This window comes from Lactuca sativa, chromosome 4, assembly GCF_002870075.4.
Source record: "Lactuca sativa cultivar Salinas chromosome 4, Lsat_Salinas_v11, whole genome shotgun sequence".
Taxonomy (NCBI): Eukaryota; Viridiplantae; Streptophyta; class Magnoliopsida; order Asterales; family Asteraceae; genus Lactuca; species Lactuca sativa.
The window spans coordinates 25,610,343-25,628,179 of NC_056626.2; the positions used below are offsets into that span (position 1 = coordinate 25,610,343).

General features: G+C 31.2%; 3 protein-coding genes across 3 annotated transcripts; 1 reads left to right on the top strand and 2 right to left on the bottom strand.

The window, feature by feature from the left end:
* Window positions 1-4,277: 4,277 nt before the first annotated feature.
* On the bottom strand, window positions 4,278-5,270 carry LOC111894381 (protein FAR-RED ELONGATED HYPOCOTYL 3-like). The gene is made up of 2 exons (XM_052770796.1): window positions 5,124-5,270; window positions 4,278-4,835 (listed from the first exon to the last, which is right to left on the bottom strand). Exons 1-2 carry the CDS (start codon window positions 5,268-5,270, stop codon window positions 4,278-4,280), a joined length of 705 nt encoding a protein of 234 aa, XP_052626756.1.
* On the bottom strand, window positions 5,007-6,650 carry LOC111880535 (protein FAR1-RELATED SEQUENCE 5). Its single transcript, XM_052770797.1, has 3 exons — window positions 6,076-6,650; window positions 5,708-5,966; window positions 5,007-5,567 (listed from the first exon to the last, which is right to left on the bottom strand). The coding sequence occupies exons 1-3, from the start codon at window positions 6,648-6,650 to the stop codon at window positions 5,403-5,405; spliced, it is 999 nt and encodes a 332-aa protein (XP_052626757.1). The 3' UTR covers window positions 5,007-5,402.
* A 4,652-nt stretch (window positions 6,651-11,302) lies between these two features.
* Window positions 11,303-15,987, top strand: LOC111894434 (probable leucine-rich repeat receptor-like protein kinase At1g68400). Its single transcript, XM_023890515.3, has 2 exons — window positions 11,303-12,753; window positions 15,213-15,987. The coding sequence occupies exons 1-2, from the start codon at window positions 11,457-11,459 to the stop codon at window positions 15,854-15,856; spliced, it is 1,941 nt and encodes a 646-aa protein (XP_023746283.1). The 5' UTR covers window positions 11,303-11,456; the 3' UTR covers window positions 15,857-15,987.
* Window positions 15,988-17,837: the final 1,850 nt, after the last annotated feature.

The window sequence follows — 17,837 nt, forward strand, 5'->3', positions numbered from 1 at the left end:
TTTGAAGTTGACAAACCTGTGCTAACAAGGAAAAAGAGAAGGCATCATACTTCATTCAAAGATGATGACAAAGAAAATGTGAAGAAATTTAAAAGACAAAGGAATAAAGAAGGAAATGTATTGAAGCCAAGAAAACTGCCTAAAGTTGTAGCAAGTGGTGCAGAAGAAGCTAGGCGAATACAAGTACGGACATCTCCAAATGTTTTATACAGTTGTATGCATAACCTTAGCAAGGAACAGGAAGCTTATATCTCTTCTATTGGTCTAGGGCATTTGTTGAATATGAAAGTGGATGAGTGTGCATCAATTATGGGGCATTATATTGTCAGGAATTTTAATGCAGATAGGATGGTACTCAAACTTCATCATGGAGAGATACCAATCAATCGGCAAGTTATTCACGAAATGTTGGGTCTGCCTCTGGGACATGTTACAATAAAGTTCATGCCTTATAGAGAAGTCACAGACGACACGATAACTGTTTGGAGAAAACAATTCGAAGACGAAGATAATATTAGACCAAGGGCAGTTCAACAAGTTATTATGCAATCAACACGTGCATATTTAATGTTTAAAGTAAACATCTTTGTCCTGTTGTGTAATACACTAGGTCAGTCGATGAGCATGGGAACATGTGACCTGTCGATGTTATCAAAAGTGACGAAAGACCTGGATCTAAGTGACATTGATTGGTGTGGATATGTTTTTGATTGCCTTAAGGAGACAAAAAGTGCATGGAATCCAAACAGCAAAAAAGGATTCTATGTTGGGCCAATTATATTACTGCTGGTAAGATTTGTTTTAAATTAAACTGTCATTCAATATTTGTAGCCTTATGTGTGCAGATTCATTAAAGTGTATTTAAGTAATACATTTTTTATTTGTCTTTGTTGTAGTTGCTATACGTAGAAAGCGTTCGATGCGATTCAGTGAAGATTGCACGATGCAGATCGGCAATATGTTGTTGGAATGTTGATAAACTACGTGAGCGAGAAAGAGTAGAGTGTAGGACAATTGGTCTGGGTATGGGTGAATTGCAAGATCCATTTCAAGTCATCAATGAAGCATCGGGAACTGGTAATGTAGGGCAAGAAAAAGTTCAGGTAATATTTTATTGTATTGAACAATGCATATGAAATTTATTATTTGTTTATTTGGTATAATATAAATTAATTACATTCATACATTATTGACAGGGAAATGATGCAGGAGGTGTAAGGTGTAAGGTAGTAATATAATATAATCATTACTAAATAATAAGTTATTAGTACAACAACTAATATTGTGTTACTTTTCGTAGGGAAATCAAGGAGATGATATTTTTAGTGGAAGTGGGGAAAGTGTTGAGGTAGTTTACTACCTATTCACATTTGAATAATGAGTTACTAAAGTATTAATTAATACTAACTGACATATTAATGTTTTTATTTGTTTTGTAACATAATTCTATTGTGGTGACCTAATTAGACAACTGTTTCAACAATAAAGGAGATGTACGACATGATATTGCAACAAAAGAAAGTGTTGGAAGACAAAATAAATGATGCTGTCAAGAAATATCCTGATAATCAGTTGGTCAAAGAATGGAAAAACAAAGTAAATGATTTGTTTACTGAAGTTTTTGCATCAGAGGAACCAGAACAATCTCAATGGTGGTATGATAACGAGGCTGAAATTGAACGTACGTTGATTCTAGCTACAACTAACAAACAGTTTGACAACTCCCCGATAGCAAAATGTAGTATTCAAATGTCACAGGAATATACAGACTTTGCGAATAGATCTGGAACAAAATCTTTTAAGAATACGCCACCATCTAAAATGGAAATGCCAATTCCTTTGTCTGTAGTACCATTCAACAATGATGAACATTGGGTTAGTAGAAGAGGGTACAGGCCTCGCATGAAATCCGAATATCTGAAATCTCCTTACATTATACGGGCTGTTGATATCATCAAAGGAGTTCCACGGCAGGAAAAACGTGTAGCAGAATGGATATTCTCTCTCCAGGGAGAGCCAAAGTAAGTTGCATTTAAAATATTTTTAAAATTACTTAATTTTATTGTTTGCTTATTAAAAATAGTATTAATTGTTCACGTATTTTGCAGTGATATAGTTTTCCACACTTTGGATGGTTTTTCTGCTCAAAGGTTTCACATGGAAAGTTTTTTTTTCCAACATGTGAACTATTTGGCCATGTCATTGATTGTTGGAGTCAAGTGTTGAATCTTGATGAAAGTAAGCGTGCACCTGAATCGCCTCTGAGAGTTTATTGCAAGACAGATGTGACGGTATAATTTAATATTGTTCAATGTTGATTATACTATTTTTTAAATACAACATATAAAAAAATCAATGAGTTTTTAAAAATCGATCACAGAATTCGTATATTGAAAGTGATTTAACAGAAAGTCAATGTAAAGATAAATTCATTGAGAATTTGGTGCTTTCTATTGAAGATATGAACGCAAGCCTACATTTTGTTGGATTGGTAAGAGATATATCTCTACAGTTTACTTACGTGTGTATTTATCATTGATCAAATATAAATATTAAATAAAGTGAATACAATTGTAATGAATAAACGTTGTTGCTTTTCCTACCAATCATCCGTTCCTTCCACATTTTCCTTTTTGTGATCAATCTACAACAACCAGAGTTTGTAATCGTTGACAACAGCAAAGTTCATGATCCTGATGGTGAGAGATATGGTCAGTTGCCCCAAATCATTGTAAGTGATTAATAAAAATTACTTTACATAGTTAATAAAATTTCATATGTGTTGACAATGTTTTTTACATTTTCAGAAAGAGTACATAGTTGATTACTTAAAATCTCAGAATCATCCAAAAGCTGAGATGTTTTCACATGTGATGCCACATAGACTGGAAATGCCTTGGAGAAAAATAAACAACAGCACTGATTGTGGTGTGTTTACGATGCGTCACATGGAAACATATATGGGTGGAAGTATGAATGAGTTTAAAGCTGGGTTCAAGAACGAGTCTTCTGCACAAGATGATCAACTTGTTAAACTGAGTACAAAGTATTTATAGAAAATCCTCACTCATGAATATAATGTACAAAAGGATTATGTGCTGCAAAAGGTTGATGAATTCCACAAGATTCCTTCAAAACAACGTTCTCAACTGTTGGCCATTACAAAGGAAGAAATTCACAGGAGATTGGATGATTTTAGTTAATTATGTTAAAAAAGTTATTTTAGTTATGACTTCAATGGTTTCTTTTGGATAGTTTAAAAACAATGCTTTTGTATGCTAAGGATATTAACTTGGGTTGTTGAAAGTACAATACTTACTTTTGGTTTGCTAATTTTAGTAATGGACTAGTGATATTTTAGTAGTTATAATTTTACATTAACATTTGAAAAATTAAGTTATATTAAAAAATAATGATTAACATTGATGGTATAGTTTTAGTGTGTATTCAGTAATGATTCTTACTAACAAACATTTGTTAATATGCTATTTTACTATCACCATATAATCAAAATTTTTAATAATTAAAGTGAACCTATCTATATTATATAATGATTGTTGGTGGGTTTATATCTTAAAGTATGTTGTTATTTAAATATTGAATAATAGCATAAACACTTACTTGAATTATTCCTAACATATTATACTTTAAATGCAAATTGTTTTATCTTAAACAAAAGAGTATTTAACAATTTTCATATCATCAATATGTTGAAAATAATTAATGTATTTATGATGTTATTCATTATTGACTATACTTAAGGGTTTAAAGTCGACCATGGTTAAACTTATGACTAAAATTTACCCAAACGCAAACGTAAATCAATATATGATGTATAGCTGTTTTAAAAGTTAATCGTACAAACATTTGTTATTAAGATATACTACTAACAGCATACAATAAACTATGAATACTGCTGGGATTATATATGACTATAGTATATAATGATTGATGGTTTTATAATTTCAAGAAAGGAAAAGTATATCTATTGTAAGTGCGAACTGTTTTAATCTAATAAAAGAGGTTTAAATGCCAGATAATATCATTAATCTGTTAACATTACCAAATTTGGCATTGCTATTATTCATCGATGAATAAAACAAAAAAGTTAAAAATAATGAAAGTGGTTTAAGATAACATAACCTACTAAATCATAGAAACATATTCTTATTCATAAATGTAATAGAAAAGTAAAATCTATTGGGAAAACGACTTGACAATTTTAAGCTGCTTTTGACTCTCGTGCAAGTCTTACTTTGCAAGTCCTCCAATTATGGTTAACATATTGATTGCAACTTGTGCACATTCTGGTTTTTTTTCTTTGCAGCTGCAACGACTTTCTCAATAGCACTAACCATTCTTTTCTTAGTTCCACTACCTTTGGTACGTATAGATGCAGGTGGATGGATATTTATTTCATCAGGAATGCTGCGTATTCCAAGCATCCGAATAATTTCTTCTTCATCGTTATCAGATGATGTTTGGTTGGAACTGCCAAACTCCATTGCTGCCTGCTTCAACGTACGTGTTTTTTCAACAAATTCCAACAATTTCTCTTTGCTTCTTTTGAAATGATCCAAGCAGTATTCAATATTGTTGTATGCCTCTCTTAGAAGTTTAAAGGTGTCATCTTCTATTTCCATGGCAACATGTTTCATGGCAAGCAAATGGCTGGGAATTGCATCCCTTCTCCATCTTCTTAGAATATACTGCTCTGGAATCTCTTCAATATGGTTGTTTTTCAATACAACAAAAATATGACGACACAAAATGTCAGTACGTATGAAGTGATTGCATGAACATTTAACTTCTTTTTCAGGCAACTTTAGTTCAACCTACATTGTATAATAAAAATAATGTATGTTAGTAACTGATTGAAGTAACATATTAGTTGGTGGTTATTGCATAATATTGAAAAAATTATATGTAATTTAAATATAATGATATAATATACTTGTATGATGACTAATGAAAAGCGTTTAAATGATGAATATAACCTTGCATTTTATCTTCAACTGTTTGCTCTTATCCGTTTGTGTAATCATAACAACTTGTCACCCATCAATCTTTTCAACACTGTCGATAGAACAGTACCAGGCTGCTTTAAATATTTCCTTTTTGACCTCATAGAAATTTTTTTTAGTGTAAACCGCAACTGCATGTTCTAGTAAGCCACTTGGAAGTGTCATTTCATGCTTTGCATTTTTTGTATCATGTTCTAGTTTCTGTTGAGCATTTCGTTGCTTTCCAATTGCGGTGTCGTAGTTCATCATGAAATAGATAAGCAAATTACCAGAGTTAGAGTATTTATTAAAAAATGAGTTCACGCTTTCAGACCTTGAAGTAGTTTTCATCAGACCGTGTAGTGGCATGTCTTTAAAATAGGCTGGAATCCAAAGTTTTCAATCCCTGTACATGTCTTTGAACCATATTTTGTCCTGTAGTTTGAATTTTCTCATAAGCAATTTCCACCTTGATTCAAACACTTCAGGCTCGATATAGACATTCCAAACAAGCTTTGTAAAACGCTTACGAAAATCAGTGTTTTTCAAAAAATCGGCTGAAACCTAAAAAAAAAATAGAAATTTATAAGATTAACTATGAATAAACAATATGTATGCTAATAGTTATTAAAAATATGTAAAACTGTGTAAATCATTGATGAATAAAACATGTTGCGTGTTGACTTAGACCAAAATATACACACCTTGGCTTGTAGTTTTTTCATGATGTGCCACATACATAAACGATGATTAGAAGTAGGAAATATTGCTTCAACGGCCTGTAGAATTGCTGGATCTTGGTCTGTTAACACTAATTGAGGGTGTTTTACATGTGCTTTCAAAAAAGCTTCGAGCAACCAACGATAAGATTCTATTGACTCGTTGCTTAACAAACCTGCCCCAATGTTTATTGAACGTTTGTGGTTATCAATGGCTGTAAACGGCACAAAAATCATTCCATACCTATATCAAAAAGGTAATTAAAAACAAATTCAATATTGATTACAAAGTCAAAAAACATCAATATTCATATTTAAATAAAAAAAAATGTATAATGAGTATTAGAGCATACTTATTTGTTCGGAATGTAGCATCAAATGATATCACATCTCCAAACTCCTTGTAATATAACTTATCGGTTTCATCTGCCCAAAACATTGCGTTTAACACACTATCAACACATTTATACTCAAATGTGTAATGATGTAACTCATCTTTCCTCATGTTCATTTTGTCAACAACCAGCTGTGCATCCTTGTCACCTATAATGTTTCCCACCTTCATTCTGAAATTTTTATAATCAATTGCTTCAGGGCCAACGTTTTCATAACCTCCTTGCAAACTAGCTTGTAACTTATGTGCCTTTGTTGCACCAATGTTAGATGTTGAAGAACGCACTATAAACTCCTTGTCTTTATAACTAAGTCGTCGTGCACGTTTGGAATACCGTCTTTCTTCTTTAGTCTCTAGGGGGTGGTTGTGATTCTCTTCAAACTCATATATTTTACAAGCATTAGTTTGCATATGTAACCTTTCAAACTTTATCAATGCCTTGCAGTCCGTAATTTTGAAGTTTGAGTTTCGTTTATTCCTTCCACTTCCCTCAGGATCCAAAGTGTCAGTTGATTTGTTAGGTATTTTACCCATTTTGTTGCACACTACATACCTTTTTTAAATGGTTTTGTCACCAAACCTCGTTACTGTATTTAACCAGACACCAAAACCTACTTTATCTGCATATAATTTATACATTTCAACCGCCTCCTCTTCTACATCTGGCATAAAATCTTTAGGAACAATAGGTTTCCACAACTTGGTTTTCCCACCAGGTGAGTCAACAACATTACTATTGAATGATTCCTCTTCAGAATCAGTTCGATTTGTACCTGTTTTTTAAGACAACAAAAAACTATAATGCGACATGCAAGACCTGATATAAATTTCTATGAATTACGTATACATAAACTACAAAACTTTATAATCATAATAAACGTTTGTGAAACATTAACCAGAGTTGAAGTGTTTACTTATTTGAGTCGTATTAACGCATAATCATCAATGATTATCAAACTTAATCAACATTGTATTAAACTTAAGAAAAAATCACCAACGAGGGACTCCAATACAACGATATGTGATATAAACCAGCATTACGTAATTAATACATGCAACGTATATGACTAATCATATACAAATATGTACTCCGGTCTTATTCAACATATACAAAAATTTAATAATTATTGAAAAACACGATCTGTATTTACAAGATATGGACATTGTTTTCATTATTTACCTTCACTCGCATAATCAGATAATTGATTTCTTCCGTTGTATTGATCATCAGAATTATAGAAATCGTCGTCATCATATTCATTACAGTTGATTTCTTCTTCGCCATATTGATCATCATCTTCTGTATCATCGCTACTGTAATCAAAACAGTCCGACATCGATATTGATTTGAATCACGAATGGTATACTGCGTTGTTATCTTCAAACGTAAATGATTAACAATGACTGAAATCCCGATTGCTATACTCGAAATCGTCCCTGGAAATTGTATCTTTAATTCAATATCTCCTTGAACGATAACTATGGAATATCCCTTAATTATAGAAAAATATTAATGGATAATATATTGATTATTAATTGTATTATATTAATTAAAAAATAGATTAAATACAAATTTACTTAAATACCCTAATAAAATGATTGACTGATAAATGTTCTCGCGTTCTCATTTGATCCTACTCCTATATATATATATATATATATATATATATATATATATATATATATATATATATATATATATATATATATATATATATATATATATATATATATGGGGTAAAATGCGAATGACATGTATTGAGTGGACGTGTGTGGATAGTGCTATTTTATTAAAATGACTAAGATAATAGAGTGGTTGGTAATGTGAATATGTTCAACTTCACATACTATCATCATTATCATGTATTGTCATTAATTGTTTTTAATTTTTGTTTTCACACATCGTTTTTCACTAATTTTCATTTTTATAGAATATGATTATCAAGAACACATTCTGACAAAAAAAAAAAACTATAATACCATTTTAGATGATTTAACTAGTGAGAACGTGAAGTTGTGTGAAGTCGAACGTATTCACATTATCAAATAACTTATTTTCTTAATCATTCTTATAGAATAATGTTGTCCACACGTACATACAATGGATGTCAATCCATATTTAAACCTAGTTTTCTCTCTCTCTCTCTCTCTCTCTCTCTCTATATATATATATATATATATATATATATATATATATATATATATATATATATATATATATGTGTGTGTGTGTGTGTGTGTGTGTGTGTGTGTGTGTTAAATGGATGAAAGCTGGAGGTATGAAGAAGAGTCATATATAAGTTTGTTTTCGTTAATAAAAGCAAGTAGAGAATTTATAATTTCAATAAAGCCATTTGGACATGGAGACAATATACGATTTTGAGAAAGAAAAAGGAAAAGAAAAAGGTGGAAAGAGACTAAGAGAGAAAAAGATTATTCATATATTCAAATAATCGAATTTGAAAAAGATAAATTTTTGGTTATTTAGTTACTATTTAAACTTTGGTTATTACATATAATGTACAAGCGTAAGAGGATTGTTGTGTATAACCGTATAAGCATATGCGATGATATAGTTTATTTTAGATTGACTACGGATTTATTTAGCCAAATATCTAACTTAGTTGAAAATACACATGCTTAAACTAGTCTTAACAACGTTTATCGGGTAAAACTATCACATCATGAAACGTGAAGATTTTCAATAGATCCAGTTTGGTGTTTTTGGTCTTTGTTGTTAGTCATGTACTAGTGTAGTTTATTATAAAAGACAGGCTTTCACTTTTTTGGGTCCAAATATGTATATGATAATTAGCATGGACCCTCCTAAACTTATTCGATCAAAATTTGAAAAAACAATGCCTCTTTTTTTGTTCTTGGTCAGCTAAATTATAAATATATACAAAATGCAAGTTAACTTTTCTCTCTATAAGTTACTGTAGCTAATTCGTGATGCATATTGTACAAAAAAGGTTGATCTATCATGCATATCTATTCATTTCTTTTGCTACCTCCTTCTTGGCTTGTGATTGAATTACAGCATTCAAAACATCTAAATTATGAAACTGGTCCCTAAATTATTTCCATTTATTGACAAACTATCTTCAAATCCAAATTATTTTCCTTAAACTTTTTAAAATTAGATACTTAGAAGTTTAACCCAAATCTTTCTATTGTTTATATGTTATTCAACTTTATTTACTGTATATTAACCGCTATTGTGGGTTGTCACATTACTTGGAAACAATTGGTTTTTTTTTTTTTTTTTTTTTTTTTCAATTCTTGTCTTATTTTTAACTAGGCAAAAATATTTTATGGACTTATTAATATGTTTTTTACTCTATTTTGAAAAGAAATTTTTCATCATTTTTATTTTTTAAATATTACTTTAATCGATGAAGCTTCAGCTTTGTAAAATATAATTGGTTTATACATAACAAAAACATGTAAAAACCCGCATCAATGTATGGGCTCATTTACTAGTTCAATTACAATTTACATATACATTATTAATGCCAAGCATACCATTTTTTTTTAACAAAAACGGTCGATAATAAACCTAAATGCTTTAAATTTGAAGAATTACGTGAGCTTTATTAAAATAGCGAATCTATACTAATAAAAGAGTAGTCATTTTGCCAAGTGTCATAATATTAGAACTCCTAATTAATATGATGTCACTTGTCATTCTATTAATTCTTCATTTTAAATTCATTAAACCTCCTAATTAATGTAATTTTATTTGTCAATCTATTTATTTATTATTTTAAATTTTATATTATTGTTTTCATTAGTTCACAAATAAAAATAGTCTAATATATATGATAAATTAATTACACATATTTATTTGAATCAATAATTATAATTTTACATAACTAATAAAAAAATCTCTTAATTAATAATGTATTTAAAATTTTATATAAAATAATTGATTAATAATTTTGAATTTTTTACTATGAATATTTAATTAATTTTGTAACCGTGGTTTCCACGGGTTATAAACTAGTATTACATAAAATGCTAACCAAACGTTAAAACGGATACTTTTATATATTTAAAACGAAAAATTGGTGGAAAATAGCAAAAAATGTTGTAAAATTACAATGGCATTTCAACACTATTCATATTAATTTCCATTGACGATAATCCATAGAGAAAATTACAAATATAATCAAATTCTTTAATTATTTTGTGGAAAATAGCAAAAAAAGAAAAAAAAACCAAATTACAAATATAGCCATGAAAATCACAGAATGGATTAAGTCCATCTGCGATTTTAGCATTTCATCTGTGAACATATAAGTCGCTAAAGCACAGTCGTGCTTAGCGACTTGTACGTTCGTAGTTTTTTTTCCTGTATAAATACTCTCATCTCTGACTAAAATCGCAGATGAACTAAGTTCATCTACGATTTCCTCTCATCCCACATGCGAATTTGCGTTTTTTTTTTTTTTTTTTTTTTTTATTTTTACTACAAAATTGATAGGGTTTAACTACGAAACTACCTTATTATATATAAAGTTTTGCAAAAAAATTAGCAATTTAGTTCTTATTTCTTTGGGATATTTGTTTAAGACATCTCTAATAAAATGAATTCTCCAACAAAAACTTTGAAAAGAATTTGAAAAATGAAATCATCTATAGTGCCTTTAGAGAGAGTTCACCAAAAAAAAGTTTGAAAAATAAAAAAAAAAAAAATACGTTTTTATGCCCCTGAAAAAGGGGAAATCAAAGATGGACCGAGTCCATCTGCGAACGTACAAGTTGCTAAAGTATATATGTGTTTTAGCGACTTGTACGTTCGCAAATGGACAAGTAAAATCGTAGATGAATTGAGTCCATCTGTGATTTTGATGGTTATTTTTGTAATTTGGGTTTTTTTTGCTATTTTCTACAAAATAATTAAGGGGTTAGGCTATTTTTGTAATTTTCTCTAATCCTTATATGATTTACTTAAAGATTAATTACATGTTAAAAATATAAATGCAACTAATTTTATTTTTATGAATTTATTTTCAAAATTAAAGTTTAAAACTTATAATTAGGATTTTAAGTTAAATAAAAATTTGGTGATTAATGAGCTAACTATATTTTTTAAGCATTTAATATTTATTAATTTTTTTTATTAAATTGAACTGTTTAAAAGACTTTTACTTTACTTCAAAAATGATAAAAGAATCGATAATGTTAATGGACCAAATAGAAGAACATAAATGTCCAAAGGTGACATATAGGACAACGATGGATCATCACCGTTAATATAACCAATTGTCGTCACCATTCTCCGCCGTACATATACACCTTCCACTGCCCTGTGCCGGTTCTCTCTCACACGGAACAATGGCGGCACCACCGCCGTCGCATCTGCATACCATACTATCTATCTTCCTCTTCTTCTTCCTCCTCCACCTCTCTCTCCTCCATGCCACTCCGCCACCTAGCAACCACCCAGACCTAGCTCCATTACTGTCGTTCAAATCGTCCTCGGACATCTCAAACAAGCTCTCCTCCTGGAAAAACTCATCGGACCCATGTGACAGGTCCTCCGGCTTCTACGGCGTCTCATGCCTCCATAACCGAGTCACCGGACTCGTCCTTGAAGACCTTAATCTACATGGACGATTCGACTCACTCACCTCCCTCGTTAAGCTTCGTGTCCTCTCTCTGAAACGCAACCGTCTCGTCGGTCCAATTCCCGATCTCTCCAATCTCACTTCTCTGAAGCTGCTTTTCCTATCTTATAATCAGATCTCCGGCGAGTTCCCGCCATTGTTACCCTCTCTATTCCGTCTCGATCTGTCCCATAACAACCTCTCCGGCAGTATTCCGGCTACACTCAACCGTTTGAGTCAATTGTTGACTTTACGTTTAGAGGAAAACCAGTTTTCGGGTTCGATTCGGTTTCTGAATTTATCGAGTTTACAGGACTTTAATATTTCTATGAACAACGTTTCCGGCGAAATACCTGCAAGTCTTTCGGGGTTCTCCGATTCCGTTTTCTTAAACAACCCGGTTTTATGCGGATTCCCACTTCTCCGATGCAAGGAACCCGAAATACCCTCTGATGTGTCGTCATCTCCGACCTCCTTGCCTTGGACGGCGGCAGTGCCTAGTAATAAAAAATCTGGAAATAACAAGATGAGTACTCTCGCCGTTGTAGCCATTATAATTGGAGATGTTTTGGTACTGGCATTAGTGTCGTTACTACTGTACTGCTACTTCTGTCAGAAATCCGGCGAAGAATCGATAAACGAGAAGAAGAACGTTCAGCACGTGGAGAAGACAGCGTACCCAACTCCGCCGGTGAGTTCGTTTGAGAAGGGTAGAATGGTGTTTTTTGATGGAGCGAGGAGGTTTGAACTGGAGGATTTGTTGAGAGCGTCGGCGGAGATGTTGGGTAAAGGTGGGTTAGGGACGGCGTACAAGGCGGTGTTGGATGACGGGCATGTGGTGGCGGTTAAGCGGCTGAAGGAGGTGGTGACTGGTGGTAAACGTGAATTTGAACAGCAGATGGAGGTTTTAGGGAGTTTACGGCATCCTAACGTCGTTAGTTTGAAAGCTTATTATTTTGCAAAAGATGAAAAATTGCTTGTCTACGATTACATGACTAACGGCAACTTGTTCTGGCTTCTTCACGGTACGTTATTTCTCCGTTAAAATTTTGTTTTAAGTTGAGAATATACACAAACATCCAAAATGTTTATGTTAATTAATTTGTACTAAAAATTGAAGCAAGACAATTATTTAAGTAATAGTTGATCATAATATAAATTATTTTTTAATAAAAATAATATAATTCATATTTATAAAAAATCTTTGTGTTATGTTTGTCATGAAAGGGAAGTGTTGGTTATGGTCCTTGTTAGTTAGCTGTCGATGGTGATTTTTATTTTGTTGTTATTAAGATAAATTATAAATATTTTTAATGTTTTAACTTTTAATGTTTGTACTTTGTACTGAGTTAAAATGGTCCACGTTCAGAAAAAGTAAAAAACAAATAAAGACGATAAGTAATTAATTAAAGTTCGCTTGAGAAATTAATGAACCTTCCAAACGAAGAAAAATTATATGACAATGATTATATATATATATATATATATATATATATATATATATATATATATATATATATATATATATATATATATATATATATATATATATATATTAGGTGTGAGACTCATGTATTACATGAGTTTATTTAAAAAAAATAAATATAAAATTTTAACAATTTGAAAAGTTTGAATTTATAAAAAAAAATAAGAAATCTTTTGAATTATTAAAGTTAATAAGGCTTTAATGTATTGGATACATTACATATATAAACCCTTTTTTAATAAATACCTTACATATTAAATGTGGAATTTTAATTTAATAAAATGAAAAATACAATAAAATGATAAATGGAAAATAGAAAGTTTTAAAATGTTAGAAAATGCCATGTGTCCAAATGAAGGAGAAGAGGACATGTGGCAAAAAAAACTTTCATTTATTATATACTAGTTGTGAGACCCGTGTATTACACGGATTTATTAAAAATAAAAATTTAATAACAATATTTAAACATTAAATATTTTATAAAATAATACTTTTACATATCATAATGTAATCTTTTGAAACATTTATAAAAAAAAATAATCAAATCTTTTTTAGAGCATTTATGAGACTTTATTATCAAATTAACAGAATGATTTTTTTCCTTATATGAAATTTAATTTAAAAAAAATTGAAATTCTCAAAAAATGATAAGTGGAAAATAATAATTCTAAAACTCCTACAAAATTACATGTGGTAAAACTCTTGAGAATTTGACAAGTGGCAAAAAAAACATTCATTTATTAGAGAAGATATATATATATATATATATATATATATATATATATATATATATATATATATATATATATATATATATATATATATATATATATAATTTCTTACTACGATAATTAACCATTTTAATTTCAATCATGTTATTGTTAACAATTTATCATGACAACCATAGATAGAATAGAAAAGTAAATTTGAAGTAAACTCTTAGCCAATAAGTTTATATGTTTGATTCTTTTCAACTTCACAAAAATGTTACAACAATGAACTATAGTTATTCATATCTTTTATTTTATATTAAAAAAAAAAAAAAAAACTATTATAGTTTTTTCATGTTGAGCAACAAAAAACTACTAACTTTTTGCAATTTGAACATGCAACTTCAATGCATTGTATTTTGGTGATTATACATAGTTTGTTATTATTATTATTTTGCTTTTAAAAGGATCCATGTTAGTATTGCTTTTGGACTTTTCCTCATTTCCATACGATTCGATCCCAATGGTGTTGGTATGATTATGTCTGTCTTTGTTAAAATTTAATAATTTGGTAAAGTTTTAAAATGGAAGTATTGTGTCCGTTAGTTACTTATTTAGGAGGGGTCAACCGATAACTATTTTTTATAGTGGCCATATGAAAGAGTTAATTACAAAATCTTCGGGGGGCCAGCTGCAAACTCTGTTGTTCTTTTCTCTAACTCACCAATTTTGGTGATTTATCCCTTACGACCCCTCATCTTTCACTTTTTTATTTCTGTGTCCCCACACACTCACAGTCACACACTCTCTTTTTGTCACTATTTTGTTATACGTTATTTCGGGAATCCGAATTATGAAAGGAATGAGAATAATAACAGTAAATTAAAAATCATTATGATACATCAAATCTTTTATAATATCGACAGAAATGAACATTGATATCATTTTTATAACACGTATAAGTTATTGGTTTGATTGCTATTTTCCAAACATAAAAAATCCATATGAGTTATTTATTTATTTTTTTATATATAGTCTAAAATTCAGTTAATATATTTCAATATTTTTATGGATTTTAACTTCAATAAAATTTATATATCTTTTCCTATGTTTCTTGTTTATTCATCCAAAACCAATGTGGCTGAACGCCTGAACCCAAAAACTAAAAACTCAAAATCACGAAGAGAATATGAACAGTTTTTTGGGTTCACAATAATATATTCGATGAATACAAAATAAAAGGAAATTAAAATTCAATAATCTATTTTATTTGCAATGTATGAAATAGGAAACAGGGGCCCAGGAAGAACACCATTGGACTGGTCAACAAGGCTGAAGATAGCAGCCGGAGCAGCCAGAGGCCTGGCTTTCATTCACACCACCGGCACCTCCGTTAAAATCATCCACGGCAACATCAAATCCACAAACATCCTCCTCGACAAATCCGGCAACGCCTGCGTCTCCGACTGCGGCCTCTCCTCCTTCACCCCTCCAACTGCCGCCCCAAGATCCGCCGGCTACCGTGCACCTGAACTATCAACGGCCGGCAACAACCGTAGTAAGCCCACTCAAAAATCCGACATCTACTCTTTCGGGGTCCTGTTAATGGAGCTTCTCTCCGGAAAATCCCCATCCATGGTGGACAATAGTGGGGTTCTGGACCTGCCACGGTGGGTTCAGTCGGTGGCGAGAGAAGAATGGACGGCGGAGGTGTTTGATTTAGAGCTGATGAGATACAAGGATATTGAAGAAGAGATGGTCCAGCTGATGCACATTGCTTTATCGTGTACCTCAGGTGCACTGGATCAACGCCCTACCATGGAACATGTTGTGAAAATGATCAACGACATAGATGGAGCTGAGGAGATGTCAGCGCGGAATGACTCCTTTGATTTGGTTTCTTCTAACTCGCCTTCGGTTATCGAGACGTGATGAGTCAATGGTTAGTGTTCTTGACAACAAATTAAAATTGTTTTATTATTTTTTGTTCAAATTGATGTGATGTGATGTAAGTTTGCTTTAATCAAATCCTTGTTGATTAATTAGTATATGATCTTGTTTTACGTGTGATACGTTATACCATGTTACATTGGCATATCAAGATCACAACATTTCACTAAAAACCTCCATTCATTACAGTCGACAAAAACATGAGTATGACTAAGTTTATTCAATCTACATCTACAATAGAATAAGTTGACTTTTCTAGGTAAGTACTTGTTTCATCTAATTTCAATCAACCCGTTTTGCAACATATTATCATATATAAATTTCTAATTGCACTTATTGTGAACGTGATATCATCACTCAAATCCTAAATCCACGTATCATGAGTATGACTAAGTTGCACACCTCGAATGGTTTCTATCAAGATCAACCCCTTCATTTGAATTTCTTCAACCCCATCCCTTATGTCATGTCTCCAATTCCATTGCTATCTATCACCCACACGTCTATCTTTAATGATGCATTCTCTTTTCCATTCACATAGGATATGATGCACAAGAAAACATATAATCAAGGATTAGGAGATACAATGATCAAGCACAACTGTTATTATACTTTTGGTGATTAAAACAACCTCTTGTCGATAACTACAACCATATTTTTTTGAACTTTATGAGGTGTTTTTTAATGGTGGTCAACGAATACTAATTTGGAGTTTCCACATTGCTACCTCTAAGAACATTCTAAAAACATTAGGTATGGACAACATGTTATAATATCATTTTGGTACCATCTCACATGTCACATCACCCATGGTGTTATAACATCAACTGAGAAATGATCACCATGTTAGGTCATCCGTTATACCCACCACTAACTATTATAGTGGTCAGTGGCGGACGTAGACTGTTTTAGTAGGGGTGTCCCTCGTACTTCAAGCGGGTGCACGTAATAGAAAAAACAAAAAAAAAAAAAAAAAAAAAATTACACTGCGTGCCAGAAATTGAACAGTGGTCTGGGACCCCAAATGTCCTACATAGGTCCGCCACTGATAATGGTGGGTTTCATATCATGAACACTCTCTACCACTAACAATGAGATACCTACCACTAAACACACCACTCTATCTCATTTTTTTAATTAAATTTAATTAAAAAACACAATAAAACATATTTTTTAAACATAATTAATTTAAAACACACAACATAAAATAAAATAAAATAAAACATAAAAATGCAACCACAAGGAACTTAAACTAGTTTTTAAACCTTATTTTTATGACTAAATTTTGGACACTCAATTTTCGCCAAGTTTTGACGTGTTTAAACGGTGTGTGTTTTGTGTCTTTATATTGATGCATAGCCACAACAAACGGGTCACTTTCATCTACGTTGTTTATAACAAATTTATAAAACTCATTGAATTCAAGGCATTTAACCATCATATCGCGAAACTTCGAACATATTTCATCAAGACTACGACTTCGGCAACCCTTTAATTATTTAAGTATAATGTGATTTATGTGCAATATACGTGCTTATAACGATGTAATGAAATACTAATAAAAATATACGTAAAAAATAAAATATTAGATAGACACAATATTTTTAAATAAGTTGAAGTGGTCGTAACAAGGATTTCGGGGATATAAGGAACGCTGCAATCCGACTTATAACGAAAAATTTATGACCTATCGAAGTTTTGCGACAAAACCGGCTTGTAAAAAGTGAATTTTTGATAAAATACTTTTTAGCCTTAGTAACCTAAACGAAAGTCGTACTATACGTTAAACCGAGATCGTGCATAAAAAGAACGTCCAAATCTGACTTTGTATAAGGAAATTATGATTTTTTTAAGATTTATCATAGTAGTGCACAGTCAAGAACTCGAATTTTAGCCCGACTGATTTTTAGCCGACACAACCTAAATGACAATCGAAGATCTCATTGATAGTAGCTAAACGATA

Bases quoted from the DNA above. Each gene is read 5' to 3' on its own strand.
- LOC111894381 (XM_052770796.1), bottom strand. From the start codon at position 5,270: ATGAACTACGACACCGCAATTGGAAAGCAACGAAATGCTCAACAGAAA. The intron at 4,836-5,123 runs GTCAAAAAGGAA...TATACAATGTAG, and splicing joins CTAAAAAAAATTTCTATGAG to GTTGAACTAAAGTTGCCTGA.
- LOC111880535 (XM_052770797.1), bottom strand. From the start codon at position 6,650: ATGGGTAAAATACCTAACAAATCAACTGACACTTTGGATCCTGAGGGA. The intron at 5,967-6,075 runs GTATGCTCTAAT...TTTTTGATATAG, and splicing joins GCTACATTCCGAACAAATAA to GTATGGAATGATTTTTGTGC. The intron at 5,568-5,707 runs GTGTGTATATTT...TTTTTTTTTTAG, and splicing joins TGAAAAAACTACAAGCCAAG to GTTTCAGCCGATTTTTTGAA.
- LOC111894434 (XM_023890515.3), top strand. From the start codon at position 11,457: ATGGCGGCACCACCGCCGTCGCATCTGCATACCATACTATCTATCTTC. The intron at 12,754-15,212 runs GTACGTTATTTC...TGTATGAAATAG, and splicing joins CTTGTTCTGGCTTCTTCACG to GAAACAGGGGCCCAGGAAGA.